The 20,359-nt window shown below is 41.3% G+C and overlaps 1 protein-coding gene and 1 long non-coding RNA gene across 2 annotated transcripts in view; one reads left to right on the forward strand and one right to left on the reverse strand.

Moving 5' to 3' along the window:
• The window catches only part of LOC132657038 (uncharacterized), a 24,464-nt gene continuing 4,105 nt past the window's right edge, over positions 1-20,359 (reverse strand). Inside the window, exon 2 of the long non-coding RNA XR_009594879.1 lies at positions 1-401. This is a non-coding gene — a long non-coding RNA (uncharacterized LOC132657038). The remainder of the gene's footprint in view (positions 402-20,359) is intronic.
• The window catches only part of LOC110561560 (calcium-activated chloride channel regulator 3A-1-like), a 21,082-nt gene continuing 15,022 nt past the window's right edge, over positions 14,300-20,359 (forward strand). The window contains exons 1-5 of the mRNA XM_021658026.2: positions 14,300-14,458; positions 16,153-16,293; positions 16,514-16,661; positions 16,999-17,107; positions 18,866-19,043. Coding sequence (XP_021513701.1) covers positions 14,300-14,458; positions 16,153-16,293; positions 16,514-16,661; positions 16,999-17,107; positions 18,866-19,043 — 735 coding nt within the window. The remainder of the gene's footprint in view (positions 14,459-16,152; positions 16,294-16,513; positions 16,662-16,998; positions 17,108-18,865; positions 19,044-20,359) is intronic.

Genomic DNA, 20,359 nt, shown 5'->3' on the forward strand with positions numbered 1-20,359 from the left:
TTCCACATGGGAGGTTTATTAAGAGAAGGGAGAGGGGGTCACAGAGACCATTTCCGGGTAGGGCCAGAGAGAGGGGTGCGAGTTCTCTTATGAGATGACCCAGAGCAGGTGGTTTCAGGTGGTTTCTGTGAGTAGGTGGACTCACAGATGCCTGATGTCCCATTTGTCAGGTCCCTCAGGGCTGGCCGTAGAGATGCCTGCTCCAGATCCCAACATTCCTCCCTTTTTGTTTTATTAAAAAGTGAGGAGGAGCCAGAAAAGGGGTGATGGTGGGGAGGGCATGGGGCAATCTTTGTTCTTCAAGCTACTTCCTGCTGATTAGGAAGGCATAGCTGGTCCCCACCATCAGGGTAGATTGGAAGGTCATTGTCATCTGGTTCCATGGGCAGAGGTTGATAATCCTGTAAGAGTAATTGATTAATGGTTTGGTTAGAGAATTTTTGCATTTGTTGTTGGAAGAATGTAGAGAGGAAGTTAATAAAGAAAGGTGCAAAAAGCAAAAGCAGAATGATGAACAGAAGAGGTATGAGGAAGGGCAGAATCCATTCCCATATGGGGTTCTCGAAGGCCCAAGAGCTAGAGGCCTTGAGTTGTTCCCTTTGTTTTTGTAGAATTGTCTGGAGTTGTTGGATTTTGTCTTTTACTATACCTGACTGGTTCACATAAAAGCAGCATTCCTCCTGGAGGAAGATGCAAAAGCCACCTTCTTTAGCTGTTAGGAGATCTAATCCACATCGGTTTTGAAATACTACTGCTGCCAGGGAGTCAATCTGTCCTTGGAGAGTTAGTATTGTCTGAGCCACTTGCCAGAGGTCCTGGATGAACTGGGAAGAAAGCTGATAATACAAAGTCAGTGAAGTGGCTAGTCCTGTTGTCCCGGTCCTGACAGCTGCTGTGATTCTTGCAACAGCCAAGAGGGGCAAGATTAGAATTGCCCTCTCATCCTGTTGGGCAGCTATTGAGTCCACACCTGGGCTTGTTAGTGGCTCTTTTTTATTTATCACCCCCAGCTCGGGGAAGAGGAGCATCAGCATGCAAACTCCTGACCAACCAGCAAGCAGAAAATGGTAGACCTGAGTGCCACAAAGAATCGAGATATTATTAGCAGTAGGGCCTTGGGGTTGAGATGAGGTATCAAGGTTTTAGTTTTATTACAGTCTAAGGAACTTAGTATTCCTACAGAGTGTGTCCCAGATGTCTTGAAACAGCTTGCCATGCCAAAGAGGGTGATACGAGAAAGGTAGGGGGTTGTGGCAACATCAGAGTCAGGGCAGTTAGTGAGTAGTGAAATAAGGTTACTTGACAGGGTCACCCAAGAAGCTGTCGGCAGTAGTTCTGAGTTGGTCCCAGGTGGGACACACAGCCAGCAAGCTTTAAAAAGGTCCGGTTGGGTCACATTAAGGAGCTTGTAGGCCAAGGTCAGAGTCTGAAGTAAGAGATGAAATGACAGGTTTGTATTATTTAGAAGGGGGGATGTCAGAGAGGCAATGACCTTAGAGGAATGTTTAGTTACCTTCTCTATTTCTCCCATCCCCAGGAATTGGGTAATCTACCAGGTGGAATCCTGAAGCTGAATGATCACAGGGGAATGGTGCCTAGTGACAGAGGGGTTTTGGACATCCCAGACTTGGGAGTCCAGTTGAGAAGCTAGTAAAGGAAGAGAGGAGTCATAACTGGTAGGTAGAGTAGTTAGGAGAAGGAGGAGAAAGGACGCTGGAGAGCTTGGGGTCAGGGGAATGGGTGGAGTAAAGGAGATAGAGGTTCCCAATTTGGTTAAAAAGATTCTTCCCAGTAAGGGAACTGGACAGGTTGGCATTACTAAAAAGGAATGAGTCAAGGGAACACCCCTGAAAATACAATTAAGTGGTAGAGTCTTGCAAGGCTGGCAAGGCTGGCTCCCTACCGCAACAATAGGGGAACCAGAAGGAGAGGTTGGTCCCCAATACTCAATCAGGACTGAGTAAGTGGCTCTGGTGTCCACAAGAAGGAGATGGGCAGGCCCGATACCATGATAATTACCTGTGGCTCCCTGCTAGTGATGGCAGTGGTAGGGTCAAGGGAACCTGAGTACCTTCAGTCATCTGTAGCCAGGCCTAGAATATTGGCCAGAGGGTGATCTGGGAGTGGTGTCCCCATATCATGGAAGAAATGGTGGCAGTCAACACCCCAATGTCTCTCTTGGTGTCATTTTGGACATGGCCCTGGTGCCTTGAAGGGGTTAGGACAAAACCAGGCCCAGTAACCTTCTTGACCACATTTGAAATAGGAACCCCGTGATCCTGTGCGTTAGGCAGCAAGGGAGCCTGGGTAGTCGCTGAGGCCAGTTAGATGGCCTTGGCCAGCATTTGATATTTTTGCTTGTGGGCTGTCTCATCTCTCCCAAGGTATACCTTGGGGGCCAGCACTAAGACTTCTGCCTGTGAAATCAGAGGTTCTCTCTCCAGGCATTTAAGCTTAGCTCTGATGTTGGGGTAAGTCTGGGATTAAAAATAGGTCATCAGGAGTTGCCTACCCTCTGTACTTTCACGGTCTAGATTAGTATGTTGTAAGGGGGCCTTTGTAATGCATAGGAGTTGAGTCAGGTTTTCATTCTTATTCTGAATGATCTCCTAGAGTTTCTCATAATTAACTGACTTAAGGGAAGCCTTGAGGAGACCAGCCAGGAGGCAGGTCATGAACTGATCTCTAGCTAAAATGCCTTCCGGGGTATTATAATCCCATTATGGATCCTGGTCGGGCACCACCTCAGCCCCAACCAGGTGTGCTGCATTTGTTTCGTGAACCTCATCTGCTTGTGTTCTAGCTTGTTCCTAAACTCACCTGCACTCCTCAGGTAATAGGTTGTTGGTAAGAATCATATATATATCATGGAAGGTAAGACTATGAAATTGAGTGAGATATTGAAATTCTTTAATGAAAGTAGAAGGATTAGAGGTATGGGATCCTAGTCTCTTTGCTATTTGAGAAAGTTCAGTTAACAAGGAGGGAACATGCACCCTATCTAAGCCATTCACACCAGCCACCTCCTGCAAGGGAAGAATGAAGGTTGGTTTATGCTGAGTAGAAGAAGGGGACTTTGCTATAGAGCAAGAGTGGGTGGCAGGGGGGCTAATAGCTGTTGGTGGGGTGAAAGTAGGTGCCAAAGTAGGATGACTAGGGCAGCCCATTGCTGGGGAGGGGGCTGGAAAGGTGGGTGAGGAGAAACCAAAGAGGAAGAGGAAGAAGCAGAGGAGGAGGGGGAAGATGGAGGTTGAGAAGAAGCCAGAGGTTGAGAAGAAGCCGGAGGTTGAGAACAGCAAGGTGGAGGTTCATCTACAGGGTCAAAGACAGAGAACTCTTGAGGTTGAGACTTTATAACTAGAAGAAGTTGGATAGGAGAACAAGAAGAACAGAAAGAAGGTTTAGAATGGAGAAGAGAGAAAACATGAACATAAGATACCTCCTTCCATTTACCAGATTGCTGACAATAATTAAAAAGATCCCATAATATATACTCACTTTTAAGTGGATACTAGACCTATAAGATAGGATAAACATACTAAAATTTGTACACCTAAAGAAGATAAACAAGAAAGAGGACCCTGGGTAAGAAGATCAATCCTCACTTAGAAAGACAAATGGAATGGACAATGGAAGTAGGAGAAAACAAGTTAACAGGACAGGAGCCTACCATAGAGGGCCTCTGAAAGACTCTACCTAGCAGTGTATTAAAGCAGGTGCTGAGACTCATAACCAAACCTTCAGCAGAGTGCAGGGAATCATATGAAAGAAAGGGAAGTTAGACCTGGAGAAGACAGGAGCATCACAAGGACCAAATATATCTGGGCACAGGGGTCCTTTATGAGACTGTATCTCCAACCAAGGACCATGAATAGATATAACCTAGAACCCCTGCTTGGATATAGCCCATGGCATTTCAGTATCCAAGTGTGTTCTCCAGTAAGGGGAACAGGGACTATTTCTGACATGAACTCAATGGCTGGCTCTTTGACCTCCCTCTCCCCCGAGGAAGGAGGAGCCTTGCTAGGCCACAGAAGTGAACATTGCAGCCAGTCCTGAAGATACCTGATAAGCTAGGGTCAGATGGAAGGGGAGGAGGACCTCCCCTAGCAGTGGACTTAGAAAGGGACAGGGAGGAGATAAGGGAGGGAGGTTGAGATTGGGAGGGAATGAGGGAGCAGGCTACAGCTGGGATACAAAGTTAATAAACTGTAACTAATATTTAAAAAATAAAAATTTAAAAAAAGAATATATTGGGATTTAATGTGCCATTAAATCCCAGTTTGAACCATTAACTAAGGAATTTGTAGGACAAGTTTTATTACAGAGGTGTGTGAGCTAAGAGGACTTTAATTCAGGCTTCATGCATAGGGTTTTAAAATTCTCAAGAAGACATCCCAGTGAGGATGCTAGGGGAACGGATAAATGGGCAGTTTCTATTGAAGCGGGGGTAGGAGTCAGTGACCTGCCAGAGGCATCCCAAAGGCAAGGATTGACTCAGTAGAGTAGTATGGCCCTACCTGATCCAACAGCTCATCAGTGTTGGCCAGAGACCAAAGGCACAGCTGCCTGTAGGAGACATGGTTTACCTAGCACTAGGATTTTCATAGACAAGCAAGAGCAGAGGAAACCATACAGGTAGTGGGGGGCGGGAGAGGGAACTCACAGGAAGCCCTAAATGGAGATCAGCAAAAAGGGTCAACTGTAGCCAGTGAAGACCATGGTTGGGGGTTCCTCAATCTCAAAAGATACCAGGAAGTTGCCGGACTCTCAACGGTCAATCTTCCCCTACCAAGAGAGGCATTTATACTGACCAATGAGGGGAAATCACCAATCCAGCTAGTGTTGCATGCAGGAGCTAGCAATCTGGTTGCCAGAAAGTGGGTCTCGGGAGGATTTGAAATGAAATAGGTTTCCAGCAGCTCTGGTGGGGTGCTGGCACCAAAAGCAACCACCACGTGGTGGTGTGGCTGCTGGAAGTGCCTATTCCCTGCCAAGCGCACCAATGTTAGGATTGTGCAGCAAAATTACAAGGTGGTTTCACAAATCACACCACGCAACTGGTTCCGCATGGGAGGTTCATTAGGAGAAGGTGCATGGGGTCACAGAGACCATCTCTGGGTAGGGCAAGAGAGAGGGGGGCATGCAAGTTCTCTTATAAGGTGATCCAGAGCATGCGTAGATGGTTTCAGGTGGTCTGCAGGTGGTCCATAGGTGGACTCACAGATGCCTGATGTCCCATTTGTCAGGTCCCTCGAGGCTGGCCATAGAGATGCCTGCTTATAGATCCCAACACAATAAACATTAAGTATATGCCAGCTTTTTTCTTCTTAGTTTATAAGGTAAGAATAAAATCACTTATTTTATGTTATCTGAGGATTTATAGATACAATGTATACAAACTTCCTAACATTGGGTCCAGCAGATGCTAAATATTCAAGCATGTAAGCTGTGTTTTCCAGTGTTCTTAACTTAACATTACAATAGTATATTTCCTTCAGAGTTGTGCTGAGCAATAAGTGTGGAACAGCTACTGTAATATAGAGATGTCTATCAACTGCCAGCATTCCAGGGATGCAGAGAGCGCTCCGCAGTTTAAGGCATCAAATGCTCTTCTGGAAGACCCAAGTTCAGTCCTCAGCACCCATGTCAGAAGCTACAACCTTCCTGGAACTCCCGCTCCAAAAGATCCCATGCTGTCTTCAAGTTCTGGGGGCAGCCATGCATGTAACATACTCACACAGAAACACATAAATTAAAATAACAAAAATACATCTTTTTTAAAAAAAAAATCTAGTATCAGTCATTCTTTCCTAACTGTGGGCCGTAAGTTGACGTTCCATAAGTCAAATGTTGTCCCTTTCCTTAAATACAACAGTCGCTTGACATGGTCAAGAAACTGGAAAGAAAAGAAGAGTGAAAGCAGGTAAGTTTGACAGCCTGTAAAACCATATGCAAGTTAACCTCAAAACTGGCTAAATACTAAAATTACCTAATAAATAATGAATAAATAAATATTTCCTAGAAGGCCTAACAACATTACTACAGACATTCACTTAAAATAATGCTGACTTATTTATTCAGAACACTCTTGCCTCTTTCATTTCTGATTCAACTGGAGATTCTGGCAGCATCTAAACCAATACGAGGGAACAGGAGGAGTAGAACATTGTAAACAGCATACTTATCTGTGTAAAAAGAATCTAACCAACAAAACTGTGAAAATTGACATGCGAGTTTGAAAATGCTGAAGTTTTCAAGAGTAATGTGCAAAAATACTAGCTCCACTTCTATATGGAAGCAAAACGAAGTGGGAAATTAAAATTTTCAAATATTATTTACAATAACATCAGAAAAAATTTCATAAGAGGTTGGGTAGATAGCTTAGTCAGCAGTTTGTCTTACAAGCTTGTCAACCTGAGTTTGATTCTCCAGAAACTCATGTTTTAAAAAAGAAACAGCTGGGAATGATTTTTTCAGCTCTTTTCATGTATCTGTGAATTTCACAATTCATAATTCCATATCTTGACTGTATAGATTATCCATTCATCAGTTGACAGATGTGTAAGCCATTTACATGGCTATTATGACTAAACCACAAACCAAAGAGCATGCATGGGGCTGGACCTAGACCCCTACTCATATGTAGTAGATGTGAAGCTTGGTCATCATGTGGGTCTCCTAACATTTGGAGATAGATAGATAGATAAATAAATAAATGGGAAAACATATTTGACACTAGATATGAATTCAAACTGCATAGAGCTGAAACTTGTCCCTGACACAGCCTGACTTTTGACACAGTCATTTTTTTCTAGAGATTTGTTTATTTGGTTTATTTGATTGTATGTGCGTGCTGATGTGTGTGTGTGTGTGTGTGTGTGTGTGTGTGTATGTGTTCTGTGTATGGTGCCTGTGGAGATAAAGGCATCAGATCCCCTGACGCTGGAGTCACACTCAGCTGCCAGCTCCTGGTGGGAGCTGGGAACTGAACATGTGAACCCCTGGAAGAGCAGCAAATGCTTTACATCGCTTAATTCTTTCCCCAGCACCACAAAGCTCAACCACTGAGACACACTGAGCAGAGAGCATTTAACGGTGCACCCTTCCCTACCTTTTGTATTTCTTCTGTTCAAAAAAAGCTATTCCTGTGTCATCCAGAAACGTGATTAACAGGTATAACAAGTTTCCTGGCTACTGAGAAACGCCTATCTACAACACAAACAAAATTTACTCTCTGCCAATAGTTTCTTCCGTGAGTTTTAATGGGAAGTTATTTGGGTGGCCTATTTTCACATTAAATTTTTTCAAATTAAATTAAATTTTTATTTTATGCTGTTACGGTTTGAATATGAAATGCTTCCTCTCCAGGCTCCTGAAGTAGAGCTAGATCTCCAGCTGCTGGCACTCTTTTGTGATGACCTGAAAGTCAGGAAGTTGAGCCTCGCTGGAGGAAATAGTGTCTCAGAGGCTGCCATTCTGGCCTTTTCCAGTCTCCTCTCGGTTTCTATCTGCCCCCTCACCCCCACACTTGATGTTCTGCTCTGACACATGGACAAAGCGATCACACATTAAACCCTAAAAGCCGTGTGCCAGAGTGACTATTCTCCTTTAGGTTGTTTCCCCAGGTATCTGGGTCCCAGAGTCGCAAACACTGTCACTAATACAGAGGTGTAGATAAAACTCTAGAATAGATGTCCGGGTGCCATAGCAGATGAACCTATAAAGAAAATGAGGCAGTGTAGAATATCACTAGACCATTATAAAAAAAAAAAAAAAAGAAAAGAGAAAGAACGATATTTTCGGGGAAACTGAGAGCGTTAGAGATCACCATGTTAAAAAGCAAGCCAGATTCGGAAAGACAAGTATTACACACATGGAGCCAAAGGATAATTATCTGAAAACAGACTGGGCACAACAGACAAATAGAAATGGAACCAACAGTGGAGAAGAGGGATAAGTGTGGGTAATAGGAATAATATGGCCTTATTGTCTTACACACATGTGTGAAAATGTCATGTCATGCTAAATGCACTATTTTATACAGCCAATACACACTGATTAACATTCCTGTTCTAACATAGAAAAAAAGAGACATTTTAAACATTCGCTAGTTACAATCTCTTCAATAAATAGTCTCAGGTCTACCCTGAACTTTGAAGAATAACTTATTTATAAATATTTTAAAACATCAATGCTTTGATTATTTCAAACTATTGCTTCTCTGAGGTATGTAGTTTTCCAAAGCTTGGCATTTTTAAATACACAATGCCAAAAATACAATGAACTCAGCAATTGCATCAGAAAAGTGTTGGAAGTATATCACACTTACAGTGAAAGAAAAAAGTATTGATTTTTATTTGTACCCGTGTGCTCATGTGTACGCCGTTGCTCTTGCTTGTGCGTGCACCCGTTGAGGTCAGAGGCCTGCTTCGATGTCTTTCTCTGTCACTGTCCACCACATTTTTTGACACAAGGTGTCTTATTTGAAACTGCCACTCACAGCTTTAACTACGCTGACGGCCAGGTAGCCCCTGGCATTCATCCACTGCTGGGATTAGAGGCAGTCACACTCCACTTGGACGGTGCTGGGGATATGAACTCGGGTCCTCATGCTTGCACGGCAACGACCTTACCCTCTCTGCCATGTCCCCGGCTCGGTTATCATTTTTGACAAGATCACCCTCTTCCCTCCACTTCGAGACAATCCCTGCCAGGAACCTCAGCCTGAGGAGTCATAACCTGCTGGTCAATAGTTCATTTAGGTAGGGGTGGCACTCATGAAAAAAAGTGTGACTCATTCAGCTCACACCCTTAACCAGGTGGTTTTCCTTAGTTCAGACAGCACACAGTGAGGCGAGCATGTCCTTGGCTCACAGAGGACATCAAAATAACATATAATAAAATCGGTTGTTATCACTTCACCGTGACATGTTTACATGCGAAAGGCATTATGTCGTATTTTAAGCACTTGTCAGTTAACAACACCCTTAGGCACGGTTTCCTTCCACGGCTTAGATTTGTGCTCATTTGTCAGTGTTCCATATGCTACTCTCCTGTATCGTTATCAGACGGCAAATACTAAATGTAAATGACTTTTAAGGCAGGATCCCATTTATCCCGAACTACCTAGCAGAGAATGACCTCTAACTGCTGAGGCTTCTGCCTCCCCATCTCAACTGCTGACATTAGAGACAGGCCTGAGCATTCCTCTGGGAACCAAGCCTAGGGCTCATGCATGCGAGGCTACTTACTGTGCTATATCCCCAGCCATGAATAACTACATAATTCTCAAAGTAGTTTTAATTTTGCAGATCCTCAGACAGGATCTTGGAGACCTTCAATGAGCAATAAACTACATTTTGAGGACCATGATTCCAGGAGAAGCTAGGTTTACCAGTGAGCTTGGGCTAGCAGCAACTTTCTTTTGAGTCATAGTAAAGTTGAAGATGTCAGAAAAAAAGATTTTCTGAAGTATAAATAGCCAGAGGCAACTTACAGGCTATGACATTGAATGTAAAAGTTAACAAAGTTGGTTTCAGATAATGCTGACTATAAAAATCACAGCATTCATTTACACAATGATCAAGTAGAATGTTCTCATTGAAATAAAGTCCAGTCGTGTATTAAGATGAACAGAGAAAAAGGGAGAAATAGAAAGATCTGGAGGGGTCGGAAGCTCCACAAGGAGAGAAAAAAAAAATCTGGACACAGTGGTCCTTTCTGAGACTCATACTCCAACCAAGGACCATGCATGGAGATAACCTAGAACCCCTGCACAGATGTAGCCCATAACAGGTCAGTGTCCAAGAAGATACCCTAGTAAGGGGAACAGGGACTGTCTCTAACATGAATTCACTGGCTGGGTCTTTGATCACCTCCTCCTGAGGGGGGAGCAGCCTTACCAGGCCACAGAAGAAGACAATGCAGCCAGTCCTGATGAGAACTGATAGGCTAGGGTCAGATGGAGGGGGAGGAGGACCTCCTCTATCAGTGGACTTGGGGAGGGGCATGGGAGGAGATGAGAAAGGAAAGGTGGGGTTAGGAGGGGACTAAGGAGGGGCTACAGCTTGGATACAAAGTGAACAAATTGTAATTAATAAAACAATAAATAATTTTTTTAAAGATAAACAGAAAAGCAACCTGCTACACCCACGCCAGTGTCACCATAATAGCATAAGCTACAGGGCGGGGGGATATGATTTCCCCGGAAATAAGCCCCCTGGAAGGTCCCTGGAAAACTCATCCCACTTGGAAAAGAGACGTGTTCTGAGATTTCTACGCTTCTTCAGTTGTGGCTCTGGGGCTGGAATAGTGAATTCTTTGATCTTTCTCTGTGACACCTAAAACAGCACAACTAACTTTATAAAGAAATTTATTATTAGTAGATTGTTAAAGGCTTTAATAAAAATAATAAGTTAAAGAAAAGTAATAAATTAGATTTAGGATTAATAAACATTAAAAATAGTAAAATAATAATAGGCTCCTTCTTAAGAAATAATAGCATGAGAGGTGCAGCTGGTGAAAGTTTCCCCCTCCCTTCAGTGCCTTGTTCCTAAGGAAGATCATAAATCTTGGGCTGGACATATGGGAGGAGGGTTAACAAAGGTGTAGTTAGATTTTGATATAGAGAGGGACTTTGGCAGGCATCTGACTTAGCTCCTGACTTTCCTCTTCATTGGTTAGCAATAATGAAACTATATTTGAGGTTTCTTTTCCTTTGTTTACTCTGATCAAAAAGTTTTTAGGCCAAGATTACTTGTGGGTACTGCTTTATGTTTGACTGCATTTTGAGTTAAAATGTAAACTTTGTATTCTTGGTAAAAGTCTAAATGTTCTGGAAAGCATGCCAATTTTAAGGTGCTTCCTTGTGAGATCACTATAAAAATATTAGCTTGATTTCAGTAAAGTTGCAACAGAGTCAAAACCATCAAGGTGTCTCTGTCTGTCAATTCTTCGCCGAAACCGTGTCTTCCTGTCTAAAGCCTTGTTCTCTCCTGGACGACAGGAGCCCGACTGGGCCGGTCCGTGGCACAACCAAAAATAATTATCAGTGGCTAAGACCCCATACAGGATCCTAAGTAGTTGAAAAAGACAAAGACCATAACTTCATAGTATTGTATGCCCTGTGTCAAATGTGTTTGCTATACTGTAAGTGCCCGTTAAACTGAAATTAAATTGAATAAGTGGGTAAATATTCTTGAATTCATGACAATTGGCAGCAAACAGTAAAAATAAATTAACAACAACATAAACAAAAGAAATAGCAAAAAAAAAAAAAAAAACAATAAAAGAAATAGCAAAGGAGGAAAAGCTAATGCACAGACTTCAGGAGCTGTCCACATGGAAACCAAAATGACAAACTCACGGCATTCTTCAGTTTCCTGGTTGTGAGAAGGTGATTCCAGCACCAAGAGAATGGGCGTTAACTATAGCATCTGAGAATGATGATATTGGCACATCTGTGGGTGTGTGGTGCCGTGTGGTCTCACAGACCTCCGAACCTGTGTGCCGTATCCGTGGCTGAAATAGTACTATCTCCTTCTTTAGACTTCACATCACAAAGACTACACCTCATATTACAAAACCTAGCATTGACTTTTAATCATTTTTACTTGCCTCTTTGAAGGACAGCAGGGGCCAGGTGTGCACACCTGTAAATCCATCCCTTGGGAGGCAGCAGGAGCAGCAGGAATTCAAAGGCAGCCTGGGATGCATAGCAAGTTAGAGAGCAACCTAGGCTATAGGAGGCTTATCACATAAGTGAATGAATGAGGGTGGGGAAAGAGGAAGGGAAAGAGGGAAGAAAGGAGGAACAAAAAGAGGGAGGGACGGAAGGAAGGTGGAAAGGAGGAAGGGACCATTTTTAAAATCTGGTTTACTGTTACTCAGTACTTAGACTCTTAGGACTTTGAGGAAGAGCCAGGATAAAAAGAAAAAGAACACAGAGACCATTTTAATAAAGACCACCTAAAGAAATAGCGAAATGATGGTTCTAGAATTTTCTAACAATGATCTTTATTGTTGTCCACTTTAATTTCAGATCCAGTTGAAAGAGGCATGGGAAGAATTTTCTGCCTTGCATTTGTCAAAAACAAGTAAATAAGTACTGAAGGAATCCTAAGCTTAAGTTTTTAGGTTAATCTGCCTACGGAAATTCTATTGCACAGCCTGAGACTATGCAAAGTTAAGCATAGTACTCCACAGTCTCTTGACTCTTCTACTGACAAGTACTGTTTATAACACAAGCAAATAAACTCTCAAAAAATAATGCAGATGAATTCCTTTCCAGCCATCCTTCCAAAAATAGCTTATGTCTCATATTTTTTCAAACTATAGACTATAGGCTAATGGCCAAGATTAGAGACCACAGTTGTCCCTTTCTGAAACTGTAACCTAGGTGACTGAGCTTCTCCATGCTTCTTCTGTTTTGTGAAGAATGACTCACAACAAGTGCTTTTGTGATTACTTTCATCGTAAGAGGCCATTCCCAATTTCGCTTCCGTGTGCTCAGCAATGTTCCCTCTGTCTTGCGTTTGCATTGTCTATTAGTCCAATCTGATTCAAGCAACAAGTTCTTTGGACAGAGTTTTCTCACTTCGGTACTTGAAGACAGACAGTGGACGAGGCACACGAAGCAGTCACTTTTCTCACATGAATTAAAAAGTAAGGAAAATCAGGGAATACACATGAATTTATTGAGGGTTACTATGTACCAGCATAGGTTGACAGTCTTTCATAGATTTTTTTTCTTTTATCAATTTTTTTTATTTGCCTGCTTGCAACAGGACTTACTAAATAAGGCAGAGTGCCTGCCCTAAACCCTGCTCCACACATTGTCTCATTTAACAGTCACAGAATTCCTTTTACAGGGATTACTGTTCTCACATTCCAGGTAAGAAAACTGAGGCTGAGAGATAAAAAAAAAAAAAAAAAAAAAAACTCTTACCTCCAAGCCAATTTACAATCTAGGAAGGAAAAAATACTATGTATATCAAATAGCAAAAGCAATGCTGATAGTACATAATAACAATGATTCAAGTAAGCTCAAAGAAAAGAAAAATATTTCTTTAGGAAGATTTTACAGCTGACCCCACATCTTGGCTGGACTAACAAGGGTAAGATAATGACAATAGTTAAAGATAAATAGTTAAAGATAAATGCACTACAAGAAGCTATAACTTTTACTCTGACACCCACAGTTTTTTTCTCTAGTGTTAGGCAGGCTCTTCATTCCCTCACTTCAACCCTATATATCTACAGTAAATTTTACAAAATTTACTCATGAAAACAGAGAAGCTGATTAGCACAACAGCCTATACTGTGTAATGTATCCTATTAACGTTATTAGGGGTCAGGACACTTGAATGAAATATTTTCCATGGATTAGTTCATTTAGCATGTCCAACATCTCATAATAATTTGGCCATTTCAGAAATGACAAAGCTTAAAAAGAAGAGTCACACAACCCTAAAAAAGAACTCTGTGACTGCTAAGTGGCCAAGACAAGAAGGAGCAGGGTTCACATTCAGATGTCTCCCGAGCCAACTCACAGTGACCTTGTACAACTGTTTCAAGCTATAAGGCACTTTAATCAATTAAAAAAAAAAGAAATCTTAGGTGAAGTATATTAAGCTCTCAAGTTACAAAGGGACTTGGAACATTCAATACCATTTGAAAGCTCAAACAAACAGGTAGCTATCACAGACAGTAATAAAAGAAAATTTTCACTTGATCCACCGCTGTTTTTGAAGCATTGTGCTTCCAGCTTACCTATCTCAAGAACGATTACAAAGTCATAAATCACTGCCACTCCCACTTTAATCCTCTTTCTTATTTGCTCTTCAATACGAGTCATTTCTTCTGCTCTTTCCTGGTGCTTTTTTTTTTTTTTTCTTCAGCTGCTTACTTCTCCCTATAAACAGACCCTGAAGATTTAGCCCTCCACCGCTATAGGATGATGGTGGTGGTGGTGATGATGATAAAGGTGCTGGCAGTGTTAAATACCCACAACTGTGAGGATGACTACACAAGCAACCCGAAAGGATAGCTCACTTCAGTAAATACTTGTGGCCTTAGCTGTCTTAGAAAGTATGATGAATGCATTTAATATAATCCCTATTGAAATTTACCCTCTAAGTCTGTAGAATGAATGCAATACGGAAGGTCACCAAGAAATATGAGTGTTTCACTCTACAACTATATGCAAATATTCTGGTCGTGATTCAAATCGCTGAGTGGAGCAGACACATAAATACCCTTCTTGTGTTGCCATTATCTCACTGTCACATGCGCAAACATGGTGCTGGCTCTGAAGGTCCTTCTGCTCCTCACCCTGAATCTCTTGTGGGATGTGAAAAGTTCCAGGGTCCATCTGAACAACAATGGGTACGAGGGTGTGGTCATTGCAATTAACCCCAGTGTACCAGAAGATGAAAGACTCATCCAAAGCATAAAGGTAAAGAAGGATTTCCATTATCTGCATATTTCATGTCCATAATTCTTTTTACCTAGGTATCTAAACTGTATACACACACACACACACACACACACACACACAGAGTTACATTTTCCCAGAGCTACTTTGACTGTATTCATCATATATATATGGATTATCTACAGTCAAAATGAGTATCTGCTTATCATCATATTTTTATTGTACATTAAAACGTATAATAAATGTATAGTGTTCAAGCTCTTAAATTATTACCTAGCTAAGGTAATAGACTTCGGAGCAAATGGAGAAATGTTCTCATATTTTGTCCTAATGATGTTGCTTTTACAAAGCCTAAAAAGCAAATGGGCACTGGAGCTCAGGCAGCTTGTGGTCTTACACACTCCTGGACAACCTGAGAACCTTACCTATCTTACCCTAAAGAAACACTACACATTTTTGAAGTTGATTTGTTTCTAATTGTACTTGTAGCAGTATAATAAGAGTTTAGCATATAGCACTTTAGTATGTACTCTAGCCTTGGGTCCACTCCGTATCACTAAAATGTAACTAAAAGCAAGGACTTTCTTCTGCAAATGTGAAATGAAGTGATTTTAGTCATACAATAAAAGACAAAACTGAAATGTAACTGGAGGCTTAAAAAATCTGAGCTTCAGAAAGTGAGAATATTTTGTCACTCCTGCAAAACATTCTATGCACGATACGTTAGCTCCCAGGGCACTAGGGGAACCAAAACATAAAGAATAAATCTCCATAGCTTAACTTTCCCCCATTGTCTTGAGTACTAACCCAGGCCACCTTTGCCCACTTGCAGAGGTGTCTTTTCCTCTTTATTCTCAGTATCTGCACTTGCTCCTCGGTCACCAGCAGCAGCCTTGCTCACCAGGACCCTCTGTCCTGATCACAGGCTGAAGTGTGTCTTGGGCATTTGTGGATACTCTTGAAGTGCAGAGAAGCATGACTTGCCTTCAGCTGCTCTCTGCGGGGGCTGGTAAGGTGGATTCAGTGCTGCTCCTCATAATGGTGTTTAGCATCTGAACGCGGGGCAGCGCCGCCTGCTCACATCATGACAGACATCCCAGCTTGCTCGTCAAAGCTGCACAAAAGACGGCGTGCAGCCATTTTGATAGACGGCATTCACTTACTCATCTTTTCTCCAAAGACTTTTAATATTACCCAGGCCAAGAGAAGCAGCAACCTGAGGCAAACAACCAACTTCCTATTTATCGTTCATTGGTACTCCAAGCTGCAGCAAGAATTCATAATTTCTGCATGTGGAGCTTGAGAATGCCCAGTGCCGTGCAGATCTGCTGTCCTGGTCAGCTGTAGGAGCCAGGGATGTTAGCCATGATGCTTTTTACTCAACTCCTCCCTTCCACTGTAGGCGAGGCTACCGACTGATAAGTTAGACTCGGCACCCTCCATCTCATTTTCCCAGTATCTTCCACAGACTTCCAGTTTGAATTATTGTTATAACTGACCCAGTGTTTCCATTCCTGTCTCCAACCTAAACTCCTGAATACATGAGTCTGCAGGTAAAAACACGCATGAAAAGAAACTTGCAGATTTAAGAGACTTTGGTAAACTTATTCTATCTGAAGGAAAGGAGCTTTGATTTGCTTGTAGTTTGTGTTCGTGTTTTAATGCTAATTTTGTTGCGTGACATTGTTACCTCAATGCACTTTTAATTCTCTCAGGAAATGGTAACTCAAGCCTCTACTTACCTGTTTGAAGCCACCAAAAGAAGATTTTATTTCAGGAGCGTAAGCATTCTAGTTCCCATGACCTGGAAGTCAAAATCCAAGTACTTAACACCAAAACAAGAATCATATGACCAAGTAGGTGCCACCTGCATCTCCTAACCTTCTCCCTGTGCCTTTTACAGAGGGATACTTGTACATGATTTACTTGTAAATCATTTACTTTTGGTAAATGATAATCCTGTTGGGAATGAAACTAGTAATATCGCTTTCAAAAGTGTAAAGGAGACAGTCCTTGTAGAATCTCTTGTTTCTAACGCTCCTGGATTCTGACTGGGTTTGTTCTTCTGCATTTTAGGCAGATGTCATAGTTGCTGAGCCACATCTGAAATACGGAGATGATCCCTACACACTTCAATATGGACAATGCGGAGACAGAGGACAGTACATCCATTTTACACCAAACTTCCTACTAACTGATAATTTGTCTATCTATGGACCCCGCGGTAAAAATACCTATTATACAGCTCTTATTTTCAGTGGGGAGGAGCAAACCACTACCATCAATGTGGTTTTTTAAAACTCAGAAAAGTAAGCGTTAAATAATGCCTTCATTTAGAAATTTGCACACTGTAATTTGTACACCTGTTATTGTACAAATCTAATAATTAAGTGAGCCACATGTTGGTTTCATTCCATTTCACCTTTTCTGAGCTAACGAAAAATGTTGATTTCTAGAGTTGTCTAGCTCAGGCTAGCAGATGAGCAAGAAGTTTAAAGTAGAAGGGAACCGTATTAAATTATTTCAACTCCAGCTTTATAGATGACAATCTTCTCTTGCAGGCAGGGTCTTTGTCCACGAGTGGGCCCATCTCCGGTGGGGAGTATTTGATGAGTATAACACAGACCGGCCCTTCTACATGTCCACAAAGAACACGATTGAAGCAACAAGGTACGTCCGTGTGAACTAATCTGATTCTACAATTTCTTACTTGTTTTTCATCTCTCTCTATTGGGAAGTGCAAAGACAACCTAGAGGCTAGATCTACTAAAAGCCTATGTATCAACTGATAGGATGTTTCATTTGACTTTTAGATTAAAAGTAGAAAACACTTAGAATATTGGAAACGTATTAAGAACACTAGGAGTCTGTGTCTTGAGAAAATAATTCTATGAAAGAATGTCAGTTGGGTGAAGGAGGGGCTAGAGAAATGTCTGCTCCAATCCTCTGTGATGTGCGATCTGCAGAGCCGCCTGGAGCCTGGCACACAGCCTGAGCTGCCTGGAGCCTGGCACATGAGCTGGTACATGGGCAGAGCTGCCTGGAGCCTGGCACACAGGCTCAGCAGCTCCCAGCACTGGCCTCCTCCAACGTTCCACCACACAACCTTCCCTTGCCCAGACAACGTGTATTCAACCTTTAGTTGTTTCTCCTCTCGATCTTTCCACTCCTCCCATTTGAGGTTAGAGGCCCTGACAGGAGTCCCAGAGAGCCTGTGTGCGCCTCTCTCAAACTAACCAGCGTTAACTATCCGGGTGTCTTGTTTTCTTCCAATAGAATTTAAGATCCTTAAAGACTGTGGGTTGTTTGGTTGGTTGGTTGGTTGTTTTTTTTTTTTTTTTTTTTCAGTTTTTTGTGTTTTTTTTTTTGTTTTTAGTGTTTTGTTTTAATAATTCTCTAACAAAAAAAAATCAAACAAAAAATATCAAATGATAAATATTTAAAGCATTAAACAAGTGAATGAGTTTTGTTATGATCTTCATAAAAAGATATATAGTGGTGAAGACAAATCTCTAAAACCCCATTCATTGAGTTCCTATACTGTGCTCAGAAACTTTGAGTTTCATTGCCTGTAAGTTTTGGGGCCAACCCTAGAGCTACCTCTCTTAAAAGATGTTACAGTCTCCATTGTCCTTGCAATACAAATAAATTTATGAAATGAACTAATGTCATGAAGTATTAATAGGAAGGATATATATATATATTCTAAAAGCACATATATATGTTATTCTAAAAGTATATGGATATATATATATATATATCCATATGCTTTTAGAATCCCTTTTCAAAGGATTTTATCCCACTCCCAATTCTCTGACCAGGATTTGGCAATTATTTTTGTCATGAAGCTCAATGGTTTAATGCATGTGTTTTTCTGATTCTTCCTTTAGTCTAGCTCATTGGTCATAAAAATGTAAGCTGCAAATTACTATACATTTAAAACCATGTAATTTAAAACCATGGAAATTAAAGAGGATTTTAAACATATCTTGATCTTCTTCTCCTCATTAAAAATCCAATTCATCTGTAACTCAGCTAATTTAATCTTATAACATCCATGTAAGTTTGAAATTACTATCTTTAGCCCATAACCACAGAGAAAATAGATGTATTGATTAGATAAGGAAGCTAATGGATGTTTAAAAGTGTGCATTAAAAATACAGCTTTTTACTAAAGCCAAGCTTATGTAGAGGTAAACATTATGTCTACTCTTGTCAAAATGAAATGTTTAGTGCGTGAGCAAAGGAGTTGTCACTGAGAAAAAGATTTCAGGGCATTGGTCTTTATTCCTAACTTGCCTAGGTTCGATGTAAAAGCATGAGACAGAGAGTGTGGGAGCTTGAGAACGGAGGCTGAGAGTGTAGTGGGGAGGGGTGCTTGCCTGTCATTGGCTGGCCCACAAAACCAACCCAGTTCTTTTACCGCAGATGCTCCACTGGCATCACTGGCGTAAATGTGGTCCACAAATGTCAAGGAGGCAGCTGTATAACAAGGAAATGTCGGCGAGATTCAAAGACAGGATTGCATGAACCCAAATGTACATTCATCCCAAACAAATCCCAGACTGCCAGGGACTCCATAATGTTCATGCAAAGTCTTGATTCTGTAAGTACTCGCCGTTTCTCTCACAAAGGAATCCTTGCAGAGAGTTACGCAGTGAAGCTTTGTTTCAACTGTGATACCATATGCATTCACAAAGGGGAAGAAAATGACTCATTCCACTGATTGAGCCTACTTTCTCCGGACAATGCGGGATGCTATTCCTTCTTATTAACCTTTCATTATCTTCAGGTGTAGCGCTGGGCCCTTCTTAGCAGTCGTGTAACTTCTTAGACGACTTCCCTCACTGATGCCTGTTGGACTTGAGTGTAGGGTAACAACCTCACACTCATTCTCCCAGGCTGTGGGTCATATCGCCCACTAAAGGAACCTACAATAGAGCTTCCAGGTGCTTTCTATGTTTTCCACTAACTTCTCACTAAAGCTTACAAAACCATTATCAAATGCTAATATTTGGAAAATATAGATGGCCCTGTCAGATATAAGAGCAGAAGTTCACAAAGACAGGGGTTTGAATACATAGTTTGATGGGTATCAATAGATGTGTTGGAATCATGGACTTGACACAGAAACCTTAACCTGTCATTTTCAAGATGTCATTGAGAGAGCACTAAATCTGATATTCAGTTCCCTCATTTTAAAAATGGGAATTAAATTTCATGTTTCCAATTGTTATCATTATGCTTATAAGTGTAATATAAACAAGTATAAGCTCAGTGCTTAATGCAAGGTGGGTACAAAGCAAGCCTTAAACTTTTCATTTTAAAATGTATACTATATTTTGCAAATATCTAGTTGTCTCTCTAGGCATGTCCAGTATTTTTAAATTTTTACTTGACACATAACAAATTTATGGAATACAGTGTGGTGTATCGATAGACAGACAAAATGCCTGATGATAATTTCACTGCTGCAAAGATTTCTGCTCTTTTTTGAGATAAAAACATTCAAAATTCTCTCATCATGCTAGTTTGAAATACAAATTATTGTTAACTAAAGTCACCCTATTGTACTATCAAACACTAGAATTTACTCCAGTAATCTAACTCTAACGTTACACTATGGACCAAGCTTTCTGTGTATCTTCCTCACTTGGATTTCCAGTTGCAGATAACCAACATTCTACTCTAGTTCTACTATATCCACATGTTTTAGCTTCCGTGTATGAGTGACATCACACAGCATCTGTGTTCTTGTGCCTCACTTGTTTCACTTAGCGCAGTGTTCTGTAGATTCATTTCTACTGAAGTAGATAATAGCGCTCTATTCTTGTCTACGAGTGAACAGCGTCATGAGTGTGTGTGTGTGTGTGTGTGTGTGTGTGTGTGTAGCACATTTTATCAATCCATTCATCCACTGAT

Source organism: Meriones unguiculatus, chromosome 10 (genome assembly GCF_030254825.1).
Source record: "Meriones unguiculatus strain TT.TT164.6M chromosome 10, Bangor_MerUng_6.1, whole genome shotgun sequence".
Lineage (NCBI taxonomy): Eukaryota > Metazoa > Chordata > Mammalia > Rodentia > Muridae > Meriones > Meriones unguiculatus.